At 37.1% G+C, this 22226-nt stretch overlaps 1 protein-coding gene across 5 annotated transcripts in view; it reads left to right on the top strand.

Moving 5' to 3' along the window:
- The window catches only part of PARN (poly(A)-specific ribonuclease), a 161261-nt gene that overhangs the window by 62383 nt on the left and 76652 nt on the right, over positions 1 to 22226 (top strand). For all 5 annotated transcript variants that reach the window (XM_036992122.2, XM_036992124.2, XM_036992121.2 and 2 more), the window contains one exon: positions 629 to 703. In XM_036992122.2, the coding sequence (XP_036848017.1) occupies positions 629 to 703 (75 nt within the window). The remainder of the gene's footprint in view (positions 1 to 628; positions 704 to 22226) is intronic.

Raw genomic sequence — 22226 nt, 5'->3', positions numbered from 1 at the left:
TGAATCTTTAGCTTTCCAAAAATTCAGCCCATTTGGATTCCACCTCAACTTTTTGCCCCTCTCCATTTTTCTTTCTCTGTTAGTCTGTCTGGTTTTCTCTCTCTGGCACCATCTTTTTCTTGTCCTCCATTCTGCTGCTACCTGTGTTGTTTACATGGCCTTGAGATTAACATTGAATTTTCCTTATTCTTGCTACATTGGTTCATTTCATATTTCCCATTTGTAATTTTCAAAGTTTGTGTCTCTAAAAAGAAGTAGTTGTGTTTTTCGAGTTACATAGTCTCTGATTTTTGTTAATGATCTTGATAGGAGAAAAGTCCCTTTGCTGCCATGAGATTGAATTGAATGATTAAGTGCCCCAGGATTTAATCCAGAAGGATTTTTCTTTTGTTTTCAAAGCTTCTCTTTTTCCCTGTTTTTTTTTTTCCCTCTTTTTCTGAAAGTTTTAACTGAAATAACTGCTGTGGTAGATTTACGTTTTACCTCTCTGTAATGCTGAGATTTTGATCAGATTTAAACTAGCACTTCATCTCTCTTTAAATTAATATGTATACTGAAATGCATCAGATATATAAAGAAAATCTGGTACCTATCTAAATGGTCACACATTCACTTTACTTTTAATTAGGTAACATTCAGATATCCTGGATTGATGACACGTCAGCATTTGTTTCTCTGAGCCAGCCTGAACAAGTACAAATTGGTAAGTGTTTTGGACACCTGTTTTGTGTATTAATTAGAGTAAGAGCTTGCCTGCACCCCCACCACATCTAAACTCAGTGTAATTGGTCAGCTGATTCACAAGCATTGCTGCCTGATTTGTGTTGAGTTTATCTCTAAAGTAAAGGAAGTAATTAGTAAGGATCGTATAGATGAGAAAACAAGATGAATTTATTGATTCATCAGACATTCTACATATTTTTTCACTTACCTCCATGCCTGCCTTTGCTGTTGCACTTGTTCTAAAATAAATTGCCGAGTTTTTGAATGTTAGAGTAGCACATTGGGAGGAATAGGAGACATCAAAACGTGATACCTGTATTGACCCATTTGTCTCTGTACTTTTCCCATTTACTTATAAATGTTTGTGATTTATTCATTCTGTTAAACTTGTGTCAAACAAAACAAAGATATTTTGTTTTTAAAATAGGATTATAAAAAGATGGAACACCGCATCACTTGTTGGCACCTAAAAAATTTTTTTTTTATTAATGGTCACAAAATACTCTATTTTCTTAGGAGAAGTTATTGTATAACATTGAAGAAAATATGTGCTGTTGAGCTACTTATTTAAATAGGTTTCAAGTTCTCTGGTTTTAATAATGTAAAAGGTATGAAATTTTAAAGTGATAAGTCTAATTATTTCTTTTTATTTAACAAAGTGCCACATGCTAAATCTATATTTCTGAAGTAGTAGTTATGAGATACAAGTTCAGATCAGAGTATTTTGATATTTAAAAAAATTATACGACCATTGCTGGCATAGGTGGTGGTGTAAAGATGAGAGGCTTAAGCTCTGGAATCATACTGCTGAACTGCCTCTGGTTGTGTGACCTTGTGCAAGTTTTTTAAGCTTGGTAAGCTTCTGCTTATTTCTCAAAACTGAGGGTGGTAGTATGGACTTCTCCGGGTTAAGGTGAAGATTACACGAGATTATGTATATAATACTTGGCGCACCTTTGAACTTTTATCAGTTATTTAATAGTAGATTTCACTATGAACTGTACTTGAGGAGCACATGACACCAGTAGTGGTATTGGATGTAGGGTGTGAATGATGTTGCTTGTTATATGTTTTAATATTTGCTTTTTTCTGTGATTCCTTCCCCACAGCGCTTAGACAGTTGAGGTAGGATCTAAAGGGACTGAATTTTTGGAGAGCTAAAAATTCAAGTTGGTGGGTGGGGTCTCTGAGATTAAGACTGTAGTGAGACTTCAGTGCAGATGAAAGAACATGAACACTCTTGACCTGGAGTCCGTTTGTGCCTCCTCCATTCAATATCACACCTCAGCTCCCCTTTGGTCACACTGGGGTCACACTGAAGCCATGCCGTGGGGTAGTAGGAGATGCATAGGCTTTGAAGTCAGGCTTATTCGGCGACCCACCTGGCCTCCACCAGTGGTCAGCCATTCATATTTGGGCAAGTTTGTAAACTCCAAGCCACAGTTTCCTCCTTTGAGAGATGGGGATGCTGGTAGTTACTTTATGGGGTGAGATCCTGGATATTAACAAGTTCCCACAAGCAGTGTTGGACAAGTGGTAGGTAATTATTAAAATGTCTCCTTGACCTCCCTTGCTGTGAATAGTAAAAATAAGAGTGTGTTAAAGTGCTTTGAAATCTATAAAACACTAGTTAGTAGTATTTACTTGAAAATAGAAGCATAATTCCTTGTTTATATGTATGGGGTATCAAAGCTTCTTTTAATGTACCTGTTACACCATATTTGATGTCCCATAATAATTGTTCCCTTACTTATTACTGAAAGATTCCTCAAACAGTAGCTTTTAAAGCTCGGTATTTCATTTCATGATACCTGAACTTGGGGAGCCACATTTCAGAATCCTGGAGCCACAGAAGCACTCTAATTTGATTGTTTGCCCGTATGTGCCGCTTCTCTGAGGGCAATGCCAAGTCCAACTTATTCACCACTGACTCCTCCAGTTCGTGGCATGCACTGTGGCACGAGTAAATAAATGTGTGCTTGAACCAGTAGTATGGGGAGTAGGCCAGGATGATATTGTGACCTTTTCCCTCCTAGATTAAGAAGTAGTGACTGTTGTCTTTTGCTATATGCAGCTTTCCTAGTGAAGTCTAATTTATCAGTACAGTCTCTTTTCTTAAATAAAAGAGAACTTTTAACATAAATACCTGGCCATTTGCACATGCTGTCTCTGTGACCATAGTTTCCTTTGCCGAAAGCTGTCTTTGGCTCAGCTCTCCCCTTGCTCCAGAGCCTGGCTGTGTCCTACTTTTCTCCTCATCTTGGTTTAAACCGTTTATCTGATGCCTTTCTGGCTCCCTTTGCAGGGGATTGGACCTTGTTTTCTGTGCTGTCTTCGCATCCTTTATCGATCTTGTCAATAGACTGTAAACTCTTTTGAGAGCAGGAACCATTTATCTTGTTCACTACTTTGTTTTCAGTACTTAAAATTGTAGTGTCTGATATTTGTGAGTATATGTTAAATATTAAGCTAAATAAATGATATTCAAGGTATTGTGACTTAAAAATCCCTTTTTACATGTGTTGGGTATATCTAATGTCTCTGGTCTTTTGCCAGTTTCTAAAATCATGCATATATTTCATTGAAAGACAATGTAAAATTTGTTTTTTATAGTAGTAATTCTAATGATGAGAGAGACCCATAGTCCATCTAATGTGCTGCAAAACCTATTAATGTTATCTTAAACAAATTACTCATTTCAGCGGAAACAGAGGGCCTGTTAGATCAATAAGGTAACACTGGAAAAATCATTAAATACCTATTTATGTAACAACTCATAATGGCTTCTTTGGCTGTATTACAAACTATTTTTGATTTACATTTTAGGAGTTGCTTTTTAACTGACACCTGTCCTTTTCTTTTGATAATACTGTATCTAATCAAGATTTAAAAAAATAATTTTCAACATCTTGAATATGAAATTTCTCCTTTTCTGGGAAACATTATAGTAATTATTAAAACCCTTCTTTGGTTTGACTCCCTATATTTGTTGACTTCTGCTGTGATGAGGATGCTTGGTGGCTTTCAAGTGTTCAGGTAGTGATAATTCATACATGCTGTACAATCAGCATGCTTCCCCTCTGGCTCTTCAGATGAGACAATACGCAGCCAGTATGGGACCTACTGCCATGGGGAACATCACTTAGTTTCACCATTTGAGAATTCTTCTCAAAGTAGTTGAGTAAGGAATCACCTGTAATGGTCATATTTGAATAGCTCATTTATATTTTAAGATTTTTATATTCCTAATATAGTTTTGCTAAGTGGGGGAGGAGCTCAACAATATTTCAAAAGTAGAACTTTCTAGTCACACTCTAAATATTTAGACACTAGTGTTTTGGGTATTCTTAAATATAAGGCATTATCCCTCTGCTTGTAATTTTTATAGAAATTGCTTGAGAAAAATAACCTTTCATTTATTTTGAAAGCTGGAATACTAAAAGAAAAATTTAAAAACCAGAAACTGGTAGAGGCACTTTAGAAAAGGATGACACTTAACAGTTATTTTGTGAAGCTAGCCTAAATTCAGGTGGTAATACAAATTCTGAAGTTTGTTCAGCATGATTTGTTGGGACGGCGGGGCAGGTACTTGGACTCACTTTAGTCCAGAGTGTGAGTGTGCTTATATTAAACTATACTTTTAAAAGCAGATAAATATTAGAGTTGTGGACATGACTCTTTTGAGGCAATTATTCAGGGCTGAATTTGCTAAAAGGCTGCTTATAACTTTAAACTTCATTTGTGCTTTTTGTTATCCTTTTTCTCTTTGCAGAATCTGTAGTGATGACTGCTTTTCATTTGTGATACTGGTAATTTATGTTCTTGTTTTTCGTTAATCACTCTAGCTAGGGGTTACTGGTTTTGTTGATCTTTTCAAGGAACCAGTTTTGGTTTAATTCGTTTTTCTGTATTTTTTGGTGTTATGTATTTTGTTGGTTTCTGTCTTCCACCCCGCCTCCCCGTTCTCCCTTCCTTACTTGCTTTGGGTTTACTTTGCCCTTCTTTGTAGACCTTTATGTGATAGATTAAAAAAAAAATTTCTTCTAAAATTTTTTAAACCTGGCTTCCTGTGGTTGCCAGGGTCAGATAGCTTAGTGGTCAGCCATGGTTGGTCGGGTGTTGTGCTTAAGCCCCTTGAGGCAGTGAGGCTTCCATCCTTTGCCAGCTGGGGTGGGGAACACATTCAGCATTCAAGCAGTTTACATGTCTGCCCTAGGTTTTACTTTTGGCTGTACCTTCAGGTCTCTCTGTGTGGGTGCAGAAGGCCTCAAGACCAGTTAGCAGTGTGTATGTGGCTAGGACTCTCTCCAAATCATTGATTTTGACCTTTTTTGTTTGTTTCTAATATAAACATTTAAAGCTATAAATCATCTGCTAAGCACTGCTTTAGGTGTACCCCACAAATTATATGTGATAATTCTATTATCATTAAGTTTGATAAAGTTTCTGATTTCTCCTTTGACCCTGGATTATTTAGAAGTATATTGTTTAATTTCCAAGTACTTAGAATTTTCCTGGATCTCTTACTGCTGTTGCTACTAATTTCAAATTTAATTCTGTTGTGATGAGAGATTTCAATATGATTTCCATCTTTTGAAATTTGCTGAAATTTGCTTTATGGTCTAGCACAAGGTCCATCTTGCTCAATGTACTGTGTACACTTGAAAAGAATGTGAATTCTACCTTATATGGTTTGTTCTCTGTTGTTCTTTACTCATATTTTATTTAGTAGCGCTATCAGTTTTTGAGAGGGAGCATTAAAAACTATGACTGTCTATTTCCCCTTTAATTTAGTCAATTTTCATGTCATATATTTTGAGGCTGTTTTATTGGGTGCATACCCATTTGTGATTGTTTTGTCCTTCTGATAAATTGAGCCCTTTATTATTATGAAATGTCCTCCTTTATCTTTTGTGTTACTATTATCTTTTTAAGTCTATTTTATTTGATAATAATCAGATAATTCAATCTACCCTTATATTTTTTATGTTTGCCTGTCATATCCTTTTCCTTTCATTTACTCTTAACCTATCTGTGTGTGTGTGTGTGTATAAATGCAGTCTCTTATACACAATACCTAGATGGGTCTTGCTTTCTTATCTATTCTGATAACTGACTTTTAATTAGAATGTTTAAGTCCCCTGATATTTAATGTAATTATTTATATGGTTAGGCTTATCACTTTAATATTTGTTCTTTGTTTTCTGTGATTTTTGTTCCTTTGTTTCTCCCTTTCCTGTCTTCTGTTGCATTGTTTGAATTTTTAAAAAGCATTCCATTTTAATTTCTCTACTGTCTTTTTAGTACTACCTCTTTGCAGTGTTTTAGTATTTGCTTTGGAAATTTCAATATATATATATGCATAACTTTTCACAGTCTATTTCAGTTCATATGGTACCACTTCACATAGAGTGTAGAAACCTTACATCCAGTGTAGGTCAATTTACTCCAGTCCCCATTGTTTTTCACGCTGTTGTAGTTGGCATACACATGTTGTGGGCCTATGTATTATATCTGCTTGCATTATAAATCCCACAAAGTTGTATTGCAATTTTGCTTTAAGCAGCCATATGTATTTCAAGAGAATTAAAAGGATTAAGAAGATAAATCTTTTCTGTTTACTCAGATATTTATCATTTCACATGTCTTAATTCGTTCATGAAGATACAGCTTTCTTTTGGGTGTCATTTTATGTCAGCCTAAAAGTATCGATCATTTTTTCTTATAGTGGTTAGTGTGGTGGCAGGGGATTCTCTTAGTTTTCCTTTATCTGAAAATGTCTTTATTTGCATTCATCTGTGTACAATATTTTAGTTTGATATAAAATCTGGGCTTTTCTTTCAATATGTAAAAGATGTTGTCCCATTGTCTTCTGGCCTCCGTGGTTTCTGATAAGGAGTCTGCTGTCATTTGAATCATTGTTGCCCTACATGTAACAGGTTAATTTTTCCTCCAGCTACTTTTCAGATTTTCCCTTACCATTGACTCTAAGCAATTTGGTCTGATAAACTTAGACATGGCTTTCTTTGTAATTATCCTAATGGGGTTGATTGAGCTTGAACCTGTAAATTTATGTCTTTCACCAGATTTGGGAAGTTTTTAGATATTTTTCACATATTTTTTTATGTTCTGTATTTTCTTGCTTCTCCTTCTGGGACTTTTTGGTGTTGTTCCAGTGGTTCCTGATGTGCTGCTAATTTTATTCTACCTTCTTTCTTTCTGTTCTTCAGATTGGATAACTTCTGTTGACTTACAAGCTTATTGACTCTTACTCCCATCATTACTATTCTGCTATTAAGCCCATCCAGTGCATTTTTTATTTCATATATTGTACTTCTCAGTTTTGTATTTCCATTCAGTTTATTTTTTATCTTTTCTATTTCTTTTTTTTTTTGAGAGGGCATCTCTCATATTTATTGATCAAATGGTTGTTAACAACAATAAAATTCAGTATAGGGGGGTCAATGCTCAATGTACAATCATTAATCCACCCCCAGCCTAATTCTCATCAGTCTCCAATCTTCTGAAGCATAACGAACAAGTTCTTACATGGTGAACGAATTCTTACATAGTGAATAAGTTCTTACATGGTGAACAGTACAAGGGCAGTCATCACAGAAACTTTTGGTTTTGATCACGTATTATGAACTATAAACAATCAGGTCAAATATGAATATTCGTTTGATTTTTATACTTGATTTATATGTGGATCCCACATTTTTCCCTTTATTATTATTATTATTATTTTTATTTTTAATAAAATGCTGAAGTGGTAGTAGATGCAAGATAAAGGTAGAAAACATAGTTTAGTGTTGTAAGAGAGCAATTGTAGATGATCAGGTGTGTGCCTGTAGACTATGTGCTAATCCGATCTAGACAAGGGCATTAAAACATCCACAGATGCAGAAGATTTCTATCAAAGTAGGTGGGGTGAGGTTCTAAGCCTCACCACTGTTGATCCCCAATTTCTCACCTGATGGCCCCCCTGCGACTGTGCCTGTCTTAGGTTGTTCCTCCCTTGAGGAATCTTACCCGTCTCTGACTAACCAGTCATCTTCCGAGGCCATACAGGGAGATGTAAAGTTGGTAAGTGAGAGAGAAGCAATATTGTTTGAAAAGGTTAGCTTTTTACTTCTTTGCAGATTTATGCCCTGTGGCTTCTATTCCCAGCACTTGTCTCGAGGTATCTTTACCACCTGGAGGAATTATGATACTCGGTAACTTCGATATGAGGCACGAATTCTATTTAAGGGTTGTAATTAGGAAGGAAGAAGAAAAGCTATAGAGGTAGCATATGAAAGAAAACATGGGAGGATTATTTCTTTGACATATCTTCTTGTAGAGTACCTTAAGTATGTATAGGTTTTAAACTACTAACTAATTTTCACTCACATATTAACATAATAGGAATATGGTGACATAAACAAAGCAAATCTATAATTACCATCCATCTCCAGTGAAGCCAAGAAACCATTTAGGCACCCCAGCCATTTGTGAGAATTTGTCTATGATATGATGAATATTGTCCAACTGTACTTGAACAGTCTGAGAAAGATCAGATAAATTAAAGCAGCCCATTTCTGGGATCTGTTCACCTCCCATATGTTCTTTTAATGGTAGATAGTCTATAGTCATGAGATTTTGGAGTGCTACAACTTGCACCCCTCCCAACTCCTGGTTGAGTTCCAACAGTACAGATCCGGTCAAATTCGTTGTCTCACTATGCACATGCCAGCCTAGACATCTCCTCCTCATTCCAATGGCAAGTCCAGGAAATGGTGGGGTGTACGCAGCCACAGCCGCAGCATCGCCCGGATCCCTGTGGAGGCTTTTTGATGATCATCCCCCGGCACGAGTCCTCCAGAGAGTGCTGATGCCGGAAGCTCCTTCTCATATCGTATCTTAGTTCATTTTCTGGGTATCCAAGCTAGGCCTTGATCTTCTGCATAGAAACAAACAGACCCTTTGCCCACACTTTGACATGCCCTCTATACCACTGTGCAGAACTCATTGGAGGGCAGCACAAAGGGACTGCTTTTTTTTTTTTTTTTTATTAAGAGAAAGGAATATTATCAGAAAAGAGTACCTCCATAGCTGATCATCTGACACCCTTTGAGTGATCAACATTAAGGATATTTAAAGCATGCGTTGATCTTTTATTTACCAATAGTTTTATCCTATCAAGGAGTAATCCCCCTTTTCTTTCTTTCTTTCTTTTTTTTTCTTTTTTTTTTTTTAATCTTTAATCTACACTTACATGAAGGGTACTATGTTTACTATGCTCTCCCCTATATCAGGTCCCCCCTAACAACCACATTATGGTTACTGTCCATCAGCTTAGCAAAATGTTGTGGACTCCCTACTTGTCCTCTCTGTGTTGTGCAGCCCACCCTCCCCTTTCTCCCTCCCCCCCATGCATGCTAATCTTAATACCCCCCTTCTTCTTACCCCCCCTTATCCCTCCCTGCCCACCCATCCTCCCCAGTTCCTTTCCCTTTGGTACCTGTTAGTCCATTTTTGGGTTCTGTAATTCCGCTGCTGTGTTGTTCCTTCAGTTTTTCCTTTGTTCTTATACTCCTCAGATGAATGAAATCATTTGGTATTTCTCTTTCTCCACTTGGCTTATTTCACTGAGCATAATACTCTCCAGCTCCATCCATGTTGCTGCAAATGGTTGGATTTTTCCACTTCTTGTGGCTAAGTAGTATTCCATTGTGTATATGTACCACATCTTCTTTATCCATTCATCTGCCAATGGACATTTAGGTTGCTTCCAATTCTTGGCTATTGTAAATAGTGCTGCGATAAACATAGGGGTGCATTTGTCTTTCTCAAACTTGATTGCTGTGTTTTTAGGGTAAATGCCTAGGAGTGGAATTCCTGGGTCAAATGGTAGGTCTGTTTTAAGCATTTTGATGAACCTCCAAACTGCTTTCCACAATGGTTGAACTAATTTACATTCCCACCAGCAGTGTAGGAGGGTTCCCCTTTCTCCACAGCCTCGCCAACATTTGTTGTTGTTTGTCTTTTGGATGGCAGCTATCCTTACTGGTGTGAGGTGATACCTCATTGTAGTTTTAATTTGCATTTCTCTGATAATTAGCGATGTGGAGCATCTTTTCATGTGTCTGTTGGCCATCTGTATTTCTTTTTTAGAGAACTGTCTGTTCAGTTCCTCTGCCCATTTTTTAATTGGGTTATTTGTTTTTTGTTTGTTGAGGCGTGTGAGCTCTTTATATATTCTGGACGTCAAGCCTTTATCGGATGTGTCATTTTCAAATATATTCTCCCATACTGTAGGGTTCCTTTTTGTTCTATTGATGGTGTCTTTTGCTGTACAGAAGCTTTTCAGCTTAATGTAGTCCCACTTGCTCATTTTTGCTGTTGTTTTCCTTGCCCGGGGAGATATGTTCAAGAAGAGGGCACTCATGTTTATGTCTAAGAGGTTTTTGCCTGTTTTTTTCCAAGAGTTTAATGGTTTCATGACTTACATTCAGGTCTTTGATCCATTCTGAGTTTACCTTTGTATATGGGGTTAGACAATGGTCCAGTTTCATTCTCCTACATGTAGCTGTCCAGTTTTGCCAACACCATCTGTTGAAGAGACTGTCATTTTGCCATTGTATGTCCATGGCTCCTTTATCAAATATTAATTGACCATATTTGTTTGGGTTAATGTCTGGAGTCTCTAATCTGTTCCACTGGTCTGTGGCTCTGTTTTTGTGCCAGTACCAAATTGTCTTGATTACTATGGCTTTGTAGTAGAGCTTGAAGTTGGGGAGTGAGATCCCCCCTACTTTATTCTTCTTTTTCAGGATTGCTTTGGCTATTCGGGGTCTTTGGTGTTTCCATATGAATTTTTGAATTATTTGTTCTGATTCATTGAAGAATGTTGCTGGTAATTTGAGAGGGATTGCATCAAATCTGTATATTACTTTGGGCAGGATGGCCATTTTGATGATATTAATTCTTCCTAGCCATGAGCATGGGATGAGTTTCCATTTATTAGTGTCCCCTTTAATTTCTCTTAAGAGTGACTTGTAGTTTTCAGAGTATAAGTCTTTCACTTCTTTGGTTAGGTTTATTCCTAGGTATTTTATTCTTTTTGATGCAATGGTGAATGGAATTGTTTTCCTGATTTTTCTTTGTATTGATTCATTGTCAGTGTATAGGAGAGCTACAGATTTCTGTGTGTTAATTTTGTATCCTGCAACTTGCTGTATTCCGATATCAGTTCTAGTAGTTTTGGAGTGGAGTCTTTAGGGTTTTTTATGTACAGTATCATATCATCTGCAAATAGTGACAGTTTAACTTCTTCTTTACCAATCTGGATTCCTTGTATTTCTTTGTTTTGTCTGATTGCTATGGCTAGGACCTCCAGTACTATGTTAAATAACAGTGGGGAGAGTGGGCATCCCTGTCTGGTTCCCGATCTCAGAGGAAATGCTTTCAGCTTCTCGCTGTTCAGTATAATGCTGGCTGTAGGTTTATCATATATGGCCTTTATTATGTTGAGGTACTTGTCCTCTATTCCCATTTTGCTGAGAGTTTTTATCATGAATGGATGTTGAGTTTTGTCAAATGCTTTTTCAGCATCTATGGAGATGATCATGTGGTTTTTGTCTTTCTTTTTGTTGATGTGGTGGATGATGTTGATAGATTTTCGAATGTTGTACCATCCTTGCATCCCTGGGATGAATCTCACTTGGTCATGGTGCATGATCCTTTCAATGTATTTTTGAATTCGGATTGCTAATATTTTGTTGAGTATTTCTGCATCTATGTTCATCAGGGATATTGGTCTGTAATTCTCTTTTTTGGTAGGGTCTTTGCCTGTTTTTTGTGTTAGGGTGATATTGGCTTCATAGAATGAGTTTGGGAGTGTTCCCTCCTCTTCTGTTTTTTGGAACACTTTAAGGAGAATGGGTATTATGTCTTCTCTGTGTGTCTGATAAAATTCCGAGGTAAATCCGTCCGGCCCCGGGGTTTTGTTCTTGGGTAGTTTTTTGATTACCGTTTCAATTTTTTTGCCCGTAATTGGTTTGTTTAACTTTTGTGTTTCTTCTTTGGTCAGTCTTGGGAGGTTGTATTTTTCTAGGAAGTTGTCCATTTCTTCTAGGTTTTTCAGCTTGTTGGCATATAGGTTTTCATAGTAGTCTTTAATAATTCTTTGTATTTCTGTGGAGTCTGTCATGATTATTCCGTTCTCATTTCTGATGCTGTTGATTTGTGTTGATTCTCCTTTTTTCTTAATAAGTTGGGCTAGAGGCTTATCTATTTTGTTTATTTTCTCAAAGAACCAGCTCTTGGTTTCGTTGATTTTTGCTATTGTTTTATTCTTCTCAATTTTGTTTATTTCTTCTCTGATCTTTATTATGTCCCTCCTTCTGCTGACTTTAGGCCTCATTTGTTCTTCTTTTTCCAGTTTCGATAATTGTGATGGTAGACTATTCATTTGGGATTGTTCTTCCTTCTTCAAGTGTGCCTGGATCGCTATATACTTTCCTCTTAAGACTGCTTTCGCTGCATCTCACAGAAGTTGGGGCCTTGTGTTGTTGTCATTTGTTTCTATTTATTCCTTGATCTCTATTTTGATTTGTTCATTGATCCATTGATTATTTAGAAGCATGTTGTTAAGCCTCCATGTGTTTGTGAGCCTTTTTGTTTTCTTTGTAGAATTTATTTCTAGTTTTATACCTTTGTGGTCTGAAAAATTGGTTGGTAGAATTTCAATATTTTGGAATTTACTGAGGCTCTTTTTGTGAGCTAGTATGTGGTCTATTCTGGAGAATGTTCCATGTGCACTTGAGAAGAATGTGTATCCTGTTGCTTTTGGATGTAGAGTTCTATAGATGTCTATTAGGTCCATCTGTTCTAGTGTGTTGTTCAGTGCCTGTGTGTCCTTGCTTATTTTCTGCCTAGTGGATCTATCCTTTGGGGTGAGTGGTGTGTTGAAGTCTCCTAAAATGAATGCATTGCAGTCTATTTCCCTCTTTAGTTCTGTTAGTATTTGTTTCACAAATGCTTGTGCTCCTGTGTTGGGTGCATATATATTTAGAATGGTTATATCCTCTTGTTGGACTGACCCCTTTATCATTATGTAATGTCCTTCTTGATCTCTTGTTACTTTCTTTGTTTTGATGTCTATTTTGTCTGGTACTTGTACTGTAACACTTGCTTTTTTCTTCCTGTTTGCATGAAATATCTTTTTCCATCCCTTGACTTTTAAAGTCTTTGTGTGTCTTTGGGTTTGAGGTAAGTCTCTTGTAAACGGCATATAGATGGGTCTTGCTTTTTTATCCATTTTTGTTTCTCTCTGTCTTTTGATTGGTGCATTCAGTTCATTTACTTTTAGGGTGATTATTGAAAGATATGTACTTGTTGCCAATGCAGGCTTTAGATTCGTGGTTACCAAAGCTTTAAGGTTAGCTTCTTTACTGTCTAATTGTTTAGCTTAATTCACTTATTGAACTATTATAAACACTGTGTGGTAATTCTTTATTTCTCTCCCTTCTTACTACTCCTCCTCCATTCTTTATATGTTAGGTGTTTTGTTCTGTGCTCTTTTGTGTTTCCTTTGACTGCTTTTGTGGGTAGTTGATTTTGTTTTTTGTCTGTAGTTAGTATTTGGTTAGTCTGCTTTCTCTGTAGTGATTTTATTTTCTCTGGTGACATCTATTTAGCCTTAGGAGTGCTCCCATCTAGACCAGTCCCTCTAACATACCCTGTAGAAGTGGTTCGTGGGAGGCGAATTCCCTCAACTTTTGCTTGTCTGGGAATTGTCTAATCTCTCCTTCATATTTAAATGATAATCATGCTGGATACAGTATTCTTGGTTCAAGGCCGTTCTGTTTCATTTCATTAAATATGTCATGCCATTGTCTTCTGGCCCATACGGTTCTGTTGAGAAGTCTGATGATAGCCTGATGGGTTTTCCTTTGTAGGTGACCTTTTTCCTCTCTCCAGCTGCCTTTAAAACTCTGTCCTTGTCCTTGATCTTTGCCATTTTTATTATTATATGTCTTCGTGTTGTCCTCTTTGGGTCCCTTCTGTTGGGAGTTCTGTGTGCTTCTGTGGTCTGAGTAATTATTTCCTCTCCCAGTTTGGGGAAGTTTTCAGCAATTATTTCTTCAAAGACACTTTCTATCCCTTTTTCTTTCTCTTCTTCTTTTTCTGGTACCCCTATAATGCAAATATTGTTCCATTTGGATTGGTCTCAAAATTCTCTTTATATTCTTTCATTCCTGGAGATCCTTTTATCCCTCTGTTCATCAGCTTCTCTGCGTTCTTGTTTTCTGATTTCTATTCCATTAACGGCCTCTTGCACCTCATCCAGTCTGCTCTTAAGTCCTTCCAGAGATTGTTTCATTTCTGTGATCTCCTTCCGGACTTCATCCCTTAACTCTTGCATATTTCTCTGAAGATCCATCAGCATGGTTATGACCTTTTTTTGAATTCTTTTTCAGGGAGATTGGTTAGGTCTATCTCCTCAGGGGTTGTCTGGACTATTTTGGACTGGACTAAATTCTTCTGCCTTTTCATGGCGATAGAGGTAGTTTTGTGGAGCTGGTGCATGTGTTGGCTGGGAGAATGCCCCTTCTTTCTAGTTGTGCCCTTCCTCTCCTGAAATAACAGTGACCCCTAGTGGTTTGTGCTGGGGTGCTGCATGCAGACGGCATCTCTGATTCTTGCCTGGCCCCTGTGAAAGAAGCTCTGCCCAGTTTTTCTGGGCATGGCTTCTGCCGCTACGGCGGAGTTGCGCCGGATGGGGAACGGGTGGAAGGCTGTTTGTCATTGTGAGGGGCCACCAAGCTGCGCTGCCACCCGGGGGGCTGGGGTGCCTGGAGCTCCCCGGGATTCCCAGGTACTGGGCTGATTGCACTGGGGCGCTTCCGTCCAGCTGTGAGGCCCTGTCCCTTTAAGATTTTCAAAGGGCACTCACTTTTCTTTTGTCCCAGGGGTGCCGGCGGCCGGGACCCACTCACAGGTCTTACTGTTCTGTTTTGCTAGTGTCCAGTACCCCACGCACTGTGTGTCTGCGCTCTGGTGTGAATGGCTAGGGCTGGGTGTTCAGCAGTTCTGGGCTCCCTCTCCCTCCCTGCTCTGACTCCTTTCCTCCTGCCGGGAGCTGGGGTGAGCGGCGCTCAGGTTCCGCTGGGCCGTGGCTTTTATCATAACCCCTTCGTGAGGCACTGGGTTCTCGCAGGTATAGGTATAGTCTGACTGTTGTCCTGTGTCTTTTCATCTCTCTTTTAGGGATAGTTGTATTTGTTGTATTTTCAAAAATATATATGGTTTTGGGAGGAGATTTCTGCTGCTCTACTCACGCCGCCATCTTGGCTCTGCCCCTGCAAAGCTTTTAATTGTTATCAGAAGACATTGATTTGTTAGGAATTCATTTGTCCATACTGGAGGTAGAACACCTTTACCCATGCTTCTAAATTGTTCCTTTTATAGTATCTGCCTTTGATGTATAACTTGCTGCCATATTATGTTCCTCCTTGTTTAATAACATTTGAGAAGTTCTCATGTTAATTCATAGGGCAGCCCTGCTACTTACCTCCTTTAACCAATTAAAAATTCCTTAAGTTCATTCCCTTTTAGATAGCCATGTATATACCAATAGACAAAATCTAGGCAAAGTATTTGGTATCTTGGCTTCTATTTGCAGTGCTTTTTATAGTTGGCTAATGTGTTACTGTATATTTATTCTTTTCAAAGAGGAAATGCACAGAACACTCAAGAAAGAACCTAGAAGCAATGTTTTCCCTTGCATCTTCTTTGTTCTAATTTTAAAGTCTATGTGGAGTTGGTTTACAACAGTTATCATGAATTATAAATACAGCAATGAGTTCAATTGGGACATGACTTTTTTTTTCCTTTTTAAAAAAATTTTTTAATTAAGGTATTATTGATATACACTCTTATGAAGGTTTCACATGAAAAACCAATGTGATTGCTACATGTACACCATATTATCAAGTCCCCACCAACACCCCATTGCAGTCACTGTCCATCAGTGTAGTAAGATACCACAGATTCACTATTTGCCTTCTCTGTGCTACACTACCTTCCCTGTGACCCCTCACACCATGTGTACTAAACATAATACCCCTCAATCCCCTTCTCCCTCCCTCCCTACCCACCCTCCCACACTCCTCACCTTTGGTAACCACTAGTCCCTTCTTGGAGTCTGTGAGTCTGCTGCTGTTTATTCCTTCAGTTTTGCTTCGTTGTTATACTCCACAAATGAGGGAAATCATTTGTCACTTGTCTTTCTCCACCTGGCTTATTTCATTGAGCAGAATATCCTCCAGTTCCATCCATGTTGTTGCAAATGATAGGATTTGTTTCTTTCTTATGGCTGAATAGTATTCCATTGTGTATATGTACCACATCTTCTTTATCCATTCATCTACTGATGGACACTTAGGTTGCTTCCATTTCTTGGCTGTTGTAAATAGTGCTGTGATTAACATAGGGGTGCATATGTCTTTTTCAAACTGGGCTGCTGTATTCTTAGGGCATATTCCAAGGAGTGGGATTTCCAGGGTCAAATGGTATTTCTTTTTTTAATTTTTTGAGGAACCTCCATATTGCTTTCCACAATGGTTGAACTAGCTTACATTCCTGCCAGCAGTGTAGGAGGGTTCTCCTTTCTCCACATCCTTGCCAGCATTTGTTGTTCTTAGTCTTTTCGATGCTGGCCATCCTTACTGGTGTGAGGTGATATCTCATTGTGGTTTTAATTTTCATTTCCCTGATGATTAGTGATGTGGAGCATCTTTTCATGTGCCTGTTGGCCTTCTGAATTTCTTCTTTGGTGAATTGTCTGTTCATATCCTCCACCCATTTTTTAATCGGGTTATTTGCTTTTTGGGTGTTGAGGTGTATGAGTTCTTTATATATTTTGGATGTTAACTTCTTGTCAGGTATGTTGTCTGCAAATACATTCTCCCATACTGTAGGATGCCTTTTTGTGCTGTTGATGATGTCCTTTGCCGTACAGAAGCTTTTTAGTTTGATGTACTCCCGTGTGTTCATTTTTGCTTTTGTTTCCCTTGCTCGAGGTAATGCGTTCAGGAAGAACTTGCTCATGTTTATATTCAGGAGATTTTTGCCTATGTTGTCTTCTAAGAGTTTTATGGTTTCATAACTTACATTCAGGTCTTTGATCCATTTCGAGTTTACTTTTGTGTATGGGGTTAAACAATAATCCAGTTTCATTCTCTTACATGTAGCTGTCCAGTTTGTGCTCTGACTTTTTAAAATGAGAATTTTATTAAATAAGCTTCTTTCAGAGGAAGGGGTGGATAACTTACTTAATATGGGTTTAAATGCTATATGATTTTTATGCCATAAGTACTGGATCCTGGAAACAATGTAACTTTTTATATAGATAAGAATTTTATAGTATTGGCTTATTGAGTACTTCCTAAGAAAGGAAAATCATTATTAGTAAGACATGTAAATGAATGTCTGTTTTTTGTAGACATCTTCTGATTTGACAACCAGAAGGAACTGACTGTTCCTCTCCTGCCCCCCTCAATCCCATCTAAATTTGCACTCGACAAAAAGCACTGTAGAAATTTTTAGTATTTAGTACCCTTTCTTATTTTCCTAATTCCTGTGTGTTTAATCTTGAGAATTAGCAGTTTTACACATCTCTACTATGAAATCTGTATCAGGCAGATTTATTTAGAGAGTAACAGCAATTTGGACTCTTCTAATTAATATTCTTTTAAGGCATTAGCTGGCTTGAGAATAGGGCAAAAAGCTTCCTGACTGCCAGATAAGGCTTCCCAGTTTCTTACTGTAATTACCAGTGTTAAAGCTGCAATGAGAAAATGAGTCCTGTGGTAGTTCAAATGTAACCAGGAGAAAGAAAGGAAGCATTTGCCCTCTGGAGACTGAATCTGCATGTTGAGTTAAATAGTTTCCCAGCCATTTGGGCATGAGTTTTGTGTTCTAGGGCCCATGTTATCTGGATCTACGAATGTTTGCTCTGGAATGTACTATCAGAATATTCAGTAAATCTTTCAAATTTAATTGTGATGTCACGTGTGAAAAATTGCTTTTGTTGTCTCTCCTGCCCCCAACTTTAGAAATATATCAAACTCATGGTTGAAAATGTGAAAATTTTTTTGAAAATATAAAGAAGAAAACAATTCAACCATGGTCTCACAACCTAGTTATGAATACTAGTAATATTTTTGTTAGTATTTCCTTTCAGTTGTTTTACTCTTAGAAGAGTATTTTCGTAACATTTTAAATACTAATTGGGAAGACTTTAAATGCTTTTTTGGATCTTTTTTAGTTACTTTTATGTCATGAACATTTCCCATTCCATTACACACTTCTCTTCAAGAGTTTCTTTTAAAGGACTCATTACATCTTACAGATACATGTAGCTTACTTAGTTATATCCCTTTTGGATTTTTAAGTTACATCTAAATTTTTTAGTATTTTAAATTCTTTACTGAGCACCCTTTTGTACCTCAGTCTTTATCTACCTCTCTCATTATTAAATTTTGAAGAAGTAAAATCATTATTTAAAATGATGGTGTTTTTTTTTTGTTTTTTTTTTTGCTGTCATTAATGTACAATTACATGAACAACATTATGGTTACTAGACTCCCCCTATTATCAAGTCCCCACCACATACCCCATTACAGTCACTGTCCATCAGTGTAGTAAGATGCTATAAAATCACTACTTGTCTTCTCTATGTTGTACTGCCTTCCACATGTCCCCCCACTACATTATATGTATTAATGTACTGATGGTCTTTTAAAAAAGATCTAAAAACAACCCATTTTCTCCTCTTATTAAACAGTGATTATTTCTATTTCTATAAGAAGGAAAATTTTAAACTACCAGAAAAACCAAAAAATTGTCTCATTGCCCCTCGCTTTATTAACAAAGATAATTGCAATACATTTGATTTTACATTTCAATTGTATATATATGATATTTAAATGTACTTCATCTATAATGTCTTATATTTTGCTTATTGTCTTTGTTCTTTTAACAGTGCTTCAAAATTCTTTACCTTTTTTTGTGTTTAGTTGAATAACATTTCATCATATGCATGTATCATCATTTAACCAATTCTTTATTGGACACTTTAACAATTTTAGAACTCTTGACTTATATTTTAAAGTAAGCTTTTTATTTATTCTTCTAATTGAGCTTTAGATAAATCATTTTGTTAGAGTCAGTCAAAAGACCCATTGGGATTTTCACTGATATTTTCACAAATTCATTCCGTTGACATCTTTCTTTAGACATATTCTGTCTTTATGACCAGGGATATAATGTGTGCCTCTTCTTTTACTCACATCATTTTGTATATCTTTGAATGTAGTTGTGTATCTTGCTGTTCTTGTTATTATCATACATACTTTTTAAGGTTATGCACAGTACTTTAGAGTACCAAGTGCAAGTATTGTTGTGCCAGATTTAGTACCACAGCCATAGTCAGCTCTTGGTAAATATTTTAGAATGCTGGTGGTAATAGGAAATTTAAAGCAGTGGGGTTAATCTGCCTGACTGCTTTCAGGCCAGTGAGAGGCAAGGTTTAAGAATTAATGTAAACGTTGTATCTCTGATTCCTACTCTTGTGTTTCTGATTCTTGTCCCTGAAGCTTCAGATGCTGTTTGTTCTTGTCAGAAGTAGTACACTGGTTAACGAGGTTAGCTGTGCTGTTTACAGTGTTTTCTCAAACAAGATTCCTATTCTCTACAACCTTATAATTTTAAAAAAAGAAACTCTTCTTTTAGCAAATTTGAAATAACGAGAGAAGTGATTTTGGAGCACTTCAGTGCCTAATTCAGAATATTATTTTGTTACTAGAAATGTATCTGTAAGATGCAACCACAGGTAGATTTTACTTTCTTGTGTTTTTTTTCTTTCTATTTCCTCATTTTTCTATAGTGAACAAAGATTACCTATGTACTAAAATACTCAATTTAGGACTAAAATATTACTTGCTTTCTTATATGTACACAAGCACAGCAGAGGGAAGCATCTTGACTTTGAAACTGAGGTGGCTGGCAGAGTAGGTCCTTCTTAGGGATGACTGTAGTTATTTCACAGTATCTTCTTTCAAATCATGAAGTTTATGGAGTTAGTTTCTCTTAATTCTCCAACTTTTTGGTTTAAATCTGCTATCTTAAAAGGTGAATATGAAACATTTTTAATTTGTGATGTTTATTGACAGTGTTTCCACTGCTGAGTGTTTTTACAACCTGCATTTTCTTATTTATCTTGGGAAGAATCCCAAACATCACTTTAGTAGCACAGCAGGGTGAATGTCATAGCATTGTGTTTAGCAAAAATGCCAGAAAATACTATATCACTGGAGTGTTCAGTGACACAGTTGATGGTGGTATTGACCCTGGCATGTGAGACCTGGGTTTTGCCTTAACTTCTACACCCCACATTAATAAATATAGATACTGAGTTCTTTTAAGATTGTATCATTATAAAAAGCAAACGTGGTTTAAAGTAATTGTTTAGTAATAAGATTTTAAATTACACTGTTCAACTTGTAGGAATGCCCTTTATCCTTTTTATGTATAAATTGGAACAATGTGGGGAACTGATTTGTTTTCTAATTGTGTCAAAGGCCAAGGAGTAAACTCTTACAGTAATGGAAAAAGGAACATGGAAAAGACACCAACACATTACAATAAAACTTTAAAACAGATTTTTACCCGTATAAATCCTTTATCGTTATTATACAGATAATATAAAGAGGAGAGAAATAAATCATTATAGCAAATAATATAGCAAAAAATAAAGTGAGCTGCTTATAGGATATCTATTGATTTTAGTAACTGTAAATTCCCAAAGTAAGTTTGAATCACTTTATATAGCATAAGCAGGGTCACATTTAGGTGTACATTTTTGTGATTATATTCTCAGATGGTGTGTAAGCCTTATTGATTTATCACTGGATATTGCTGTGTTTTTATGTTCAGTGTTCTTTATATAGTAACAGTAGAAAAGAGAATAATTATAAAGGTATTTGCAAGGTTTTTTAAAAGATGGTTTTCATTTGAAAACTACATTGTTAATCTTGACATGAATATTTGCCTGTCTACAGCTGAAGAACTGAAGGACTGAATCTAGATTGGGATTAGAGATGAAGTAATAGCCCTGCACTCAAGGAATTCCTGGTTGAGTGGTACTGGTGGGTATGTAGACCATGAGGGCATCAGGGCTCGCTGAGGTGGGGGTGGGGCAGCTCAGACTGGCGTGGAGCTGCAAAGAGAGTCAACAGGAAAGGCTTCCTGGAGTAGGTGATGCCTGTGCTGGTCCTCAGGTTATGAACTGGTGTCAGCCTCGTGGAGGAAGGCTGAGAAAGCTTTGGTGAAGAATGGGGCCAGCACGCCCTCTGGTATGCCTGGAGCAGAGGGTGCATGAGCTGGAATGGCTGGAGGAAAGAAGGTGAAAAAAAGGTATTCGTGTGTTAAAAATGGGATTTTGAATCTTTTCCTTTGAACAGGTCTTGCTGTAGTTTTTTAAATTTTATTTTTACCTTTTTTATAGTAAGTTTTTGAAACTTGCCAACTTTGTCAACCAAACAGGGAGCTGCTCTTGGAAAGCCTGATTGTTGTCAGAGGTGGCTCCCCAGATCGCACTCTTCAGATGTGTATGGTCCATTATAGCACAGAGTAAAAAATAGGCAGACATAGTTGAACAGGTTCTATTTATTTTTAAATGTCTAGAAGGTTGGTCTTTGCATTTAGTCTAGTCATAGCCTTCTCTAAAAGACTGAGGCCAAATTGAATTATCTGGGAACCTGCCACTTAAACAATACACAGAATAATAAATGGGCCATTTGCTTCCAAAAATTGGTGACAGTGCACTTCAGTTCCTAATTGAGGTTCATGAAAATTATCTTTTGACAAACAAGATTGTAAAAAAAGAAATCCTTCTTGATGGGTTCATCTTTTGGTAAACATTTAAATGTTGTTTACACAAATGGTGCTGGAGTGCGTTAAGGTGGGAAGCTAATGAACAAATGAATGACTGCAGGTGGCAAATATTTTTATGTTCAGAGGAAGGGGAAATGACTGAGGTAACACATATCATACAATGTTGATTTGTCCCACCCAGTAGTTTTGGATTCTTGATCTGGGGACTAGTGGTAGTCATTTTACATTCTTGGTAATTGGGATGGTGCTGGGTCCAGAGTTGGGGAAGGCTTTGAGGACAGGCCTTGATGTAGTCCTTGATAGAAGGATGGTTCTAGGGTGAGAGGAGGAGTACACTAGCTCAGCAGAGGTAGGAATGAAAGTGGATATTTACCACTGTTTGTCAGACTGGTTCACACTCAGTGGGTTGTGAAATCATTTTAGTGCATGTGACCAGCATTTTTCTAAAAGGAAAAAGTTAGAAAATTTCAGAGTGAGACCTATATAATAAAGGTAGGTTTGCTTTTTATTAACTTTAACCTTTTTTTTTCAGTTACGCATCTGTATATGCAGATGTA

Source organism: Manis javanica, chromosome 10, assembly GCF_040802235.1.
Source record: "Manis javanica isolate MJ-LG chromosome 10, MJ_LKY, whole genome shotgun sequence".
Taxonomy (NCBI): domain Eukaryota; kingdom Metazoa; phylum Chordata; class Mammalia; order Pholidota; family Manidae; genus Manis; species Manis javanica.
The sequence above is the reverse complement of the archived record's forward strand: the minus strand, read 5'-3'. Positions and strand labels throughout refer to the sequence as shown.